This window comes from Caloenas nicobarica, chromosome 21 (assembly GCF_036013445.1).
Source record: "Caloenas nicobarica isolate bCalNic1 chromosome 21, bCalNic1.hap1, whole genome shotgun sequence".
NCBI classification, from domain to species: domain Eukaryota; kingdom Metazoa; phylum Chordata; class Aves; order Columbiformes; family Columbidae; genus Caloenas; species Caloenas nicobarica.
Window position 1 is genome coordinate 7,739,793 of NC_088265.1, and position 3,268 is coordinate 7,743,060.

General features: G+C 51.7%; 1 protein-coding gene across 1 annotated transcript; it reads left to right on the plus strand.

Moving 5' to 3' along the window:
* Positions 1 to 1,733: 1,733 nt before the first annotated feature.
* LOC135997129 (olfactory receptor 14C36-like) lies at positions 1,734 to 2,648 on the plus strand. The gene has a single exon (XM_065649593.1). It carries the CDS (start codon positions 1,734 to 1,736, stop codon positions 2,646 to 2,648), a length of 915 nt encoding a protein of 304 aa, XP_065505665.1.
* The last annotated feature ends 620 nt before the right edge of the window (positions 2,649 to 3,268 follow it).

The following is a 3,268-nucleotide window of genomic DNA, read 5'->3' on the forward strand; positions in this document are numbered from 1 at the left end:
CCTTCTCCCTGGGATGGCTGTGGGGGTGTAAATGTTAATGTGGACCCTGGGCTGCCCAGGGCTGTCCTCTGCCTATGGAGAGACAGAAGCATCACCTTTGCTGGACCCATGACGTTTAGTCTGACCTGTTCTTTTTTCAAACCTGCAAACAGGAAGATGCTCCCAGGCAGTACCCTGTAAACAGGCAGGTTTATGTAGGGCCAGAGTGAGGGCACAGACAGTGGGATGGGGTCTGTGAGCGCTGACAGGGAAAAGACATGGGACAGGGAAACATCTCCCAGGAGGAAAATCTCCCAGCAGCAAGGATATAATCTGGGAAGGAATGTTGTGGGAGGAAGAATGCAGAAAACTTCATATGATCCCCTCCAGTGCAGAGCCCTCCCATGAGCAGCCCCCTCGCCTCCTCTCCCACCCAGCAAAGCCTCTGCCCTCAGGGCTGGGGGCTCCAAGGCATGAACCAGCTCCTGTGCAGCCAGAGCTCCAGTTCCCTCTGCAGAGCACAGGGGCTGAGAGCAGCTGCCCGGCAAGGTTGGTGTGTGGGAGGTGGCTGCACAGCTGGGGAAGGGTGACGCTGTCTGAGTGCCCGGCTGCCTCTGCCCTGGCCTCGCTCAGACCCACCCTCGCTGGATTTTTCTTTCTCCACTGCTCTGTGTTCCTGTTCTTGTGATCTTGTTCTTGCTGTCAGATTCTCTGGGGATGGGAGTTTCAGCTGCAGAGTCACATCTAGATCTTGTGGGTCCTTTCTCGCAGGTGTGTCCATGGGAACAAGTGTCCCAGGTTTTCTAGCACATGTGCAGATGTGGTCAAAACAGTCTGTGGGGCTGGGGTATGAGCTGACTCTTACTGAGATGCCATCATTAGGACACTTGGCTATCCACTTGGGACGTTCTTTCAACCTGCAGGCTGCCCTCAGGGATGCAAAATTTTCTCGTAGCACCTCTCTGTTATTTGAAAGCCCCTTGAAGAACGCAAAGCATGTACAACTGAAGTGATGCTGTTGAGTTTGTGAAATGAGCCATGTGTGTCCTGGGCTAAAAGTGGGGTGCTGAGACCTTAGGGAAGTGTGAGACATATAGTGGTCTTAGGTGGATCCCTCTGGTCTCAGCAGTGTCTGGTGACTTTTCAGGGTAACATGGAATCAGCCTCCATCTCAGAAAGGTGCCAGCCCAGGGCAGCTGGGAGCAAGACAGAGGGACAGACCCTCTCACTCTGCACTAAGCCACAGGAGTCGTCTTGCCTCACAGGACTCACTCTGTTCTCCATGAGTGCAGCAGAAATGCTGAGGGTTTCTGACATCCAAGAAAACTCCCCAGGGTGGGAGGGGAGAAGCAGCTGTAAGAAACCCCATACCTCTCGAATGCCTTCTGCCATCTCAGTTCCTTTTCTCTGGGAGTGCAGATGCTGACAGGCCCTTCTGCACCAGCTACACCTTCATCTTACAAAGTTGAACCCAGGACTGGCCCCTGCCACCCCGTTCCCATGACCCCTGCTGCAGAGCAGGGCTGACTCTTCAGCAGCCAGCGGGCACAGGACCTGCTCCTCACGTCACCTCCAGCCAGCTCCACCCAGGGCTCAGCCACAGAGCTGAAGGAAGGTGTCCTGAAAAAGGACAAGGGTGTGTGTAGCAGAGATAGAGTGTATGAGAAATGGCTTTGATTTTGCTCAGAGTAGTCTTCCCTCAGTTGCCACTGTCTTTTCCTTCAATGACAGTTCCTAGTGCTCAGAGGCAGCGAATGTCCAACGGCAGCTCCATCACCCAGTTCCTCCTCCTGGCATTCTCAGACACACAGGAGCTGCAGCTCTTGCACTTCTGGCTCTTCCTGGGCATCTACCTGGCTGCCCTTCTGGGCAACGGCCTCATCATCATCACCATAGCCTGTGACCAGCACCTCCACACCCCCATGTACTTCTTCCTCCTCAACCTCTCCCTCGTCGACCTGGGATCCATCACCACCACTCTCCCCAAATCTATGGCAAATTCCCTCTGGTACACAAGGGCCATCTCCTATGCAGGATGTGCTACACAACTCTTTCTGTTTGTCTTTTTAGCTTCAGCAGAGTATTGTCTCCTCACTATCATGGCCTACGACCGCTATGTTGCCATCTGCAAACCCCTGCACTACTGGACCCTCCTGGGCAGCAGAGCTTGTGTCCACATGGCAGGAGCTGCCTGGGCCAGTGGGTTTCTCAATGCTCTGCTGCACACGGCCAATACATTTTCACTACCGCTCTGCCAAGGCAATGTTCTGGACCAGTTTTTCTGTGAAATCCCCCAGATCCTTAAGCTCTCCTGCTCAGGAGCCTACCTCAAAGAAGTTTGGGTAATTATGGTTAGTATCTTAGCAGGCTCTGGGTGTTTTGTTTTCATTGTGGTGTCCTATGTGCAGATCTTCAGGGCCGTGCTGAGGATCCCCTCTGAGCAGGGACGGCATAAAGCCTTTTCCACATGCCTCCCTCACCTGGCTGTGGTCTCCCTGTTCGTAAGCACTTTAATGTTTGCCTACCTGAAACCCCCCTCCATCTCGTCCCCAACCCTAGATCTGGTGATAGCAATTCTCTACTCAGTAGTGCCTCCCGCAGTGAACCCCCTTATCTACAGCATGAGGAACGAGGAGCTCAAGGATGCTATGTGGACACTGATGACTTGATGTTTTTCTGAAGCAATGAACTGCACAGCAGTTATAATATAATTCACTGCAGGCCCAGCCTGGTTTTTTTTGTTGCTGGTGGTGGTGTTTTAGTTGTGATAATATTGTCATTTTTTTTTTTAATTTACTGTCTACTTTTCTGGTTTGAATAAAGTGCATGTGTAAATGGGGACCTATGCTCTCTGTGTCTTTATACGAAATAACGGCATCTTTAGAGACTTTTTTTTCCTGAGATCCTTCCACCAAGGCCTTTTTGGTTCTGCAGGGACAGTTTCTGTGTCATAGGTAGAGAACAAAAGAGTCCCAGCATAGCAGCACTGCCAGGGAACACCACTGCTTGATCTTCCAGAACTGTTCTATTTCCACTTCCACAGTCTCTTTCTGATCCCTTGTGTTGGTGGGAGGCCTGAGTGGCCTGGTATCTTGGTCACAGTCCTGCTGTGTGGCAGTCCTGTGACTGCTGGCAGGGACAGGCAATGGGCACTTCTGTTACACAGCTAGCCTCCATAACAGTATTTCCATAAGGAAATGTGATTTCCTTAGGGCAATACTTGAAGGCTTAGGTCTTTTTCCAAAGTTTCTCCTCAGAACATGCACAAGAACATGGCATCCAGATGAAA

What these genes read in the sequence shown, in the direction of transcription:
- LOC135997129 (XM_065649593.1), top strand. Translation starts at nt 1,734, where the DNA reads ATGTCCAACGGCAGCTCCATCACCCAGTTCCTCCTCCTGGCATTCTCA.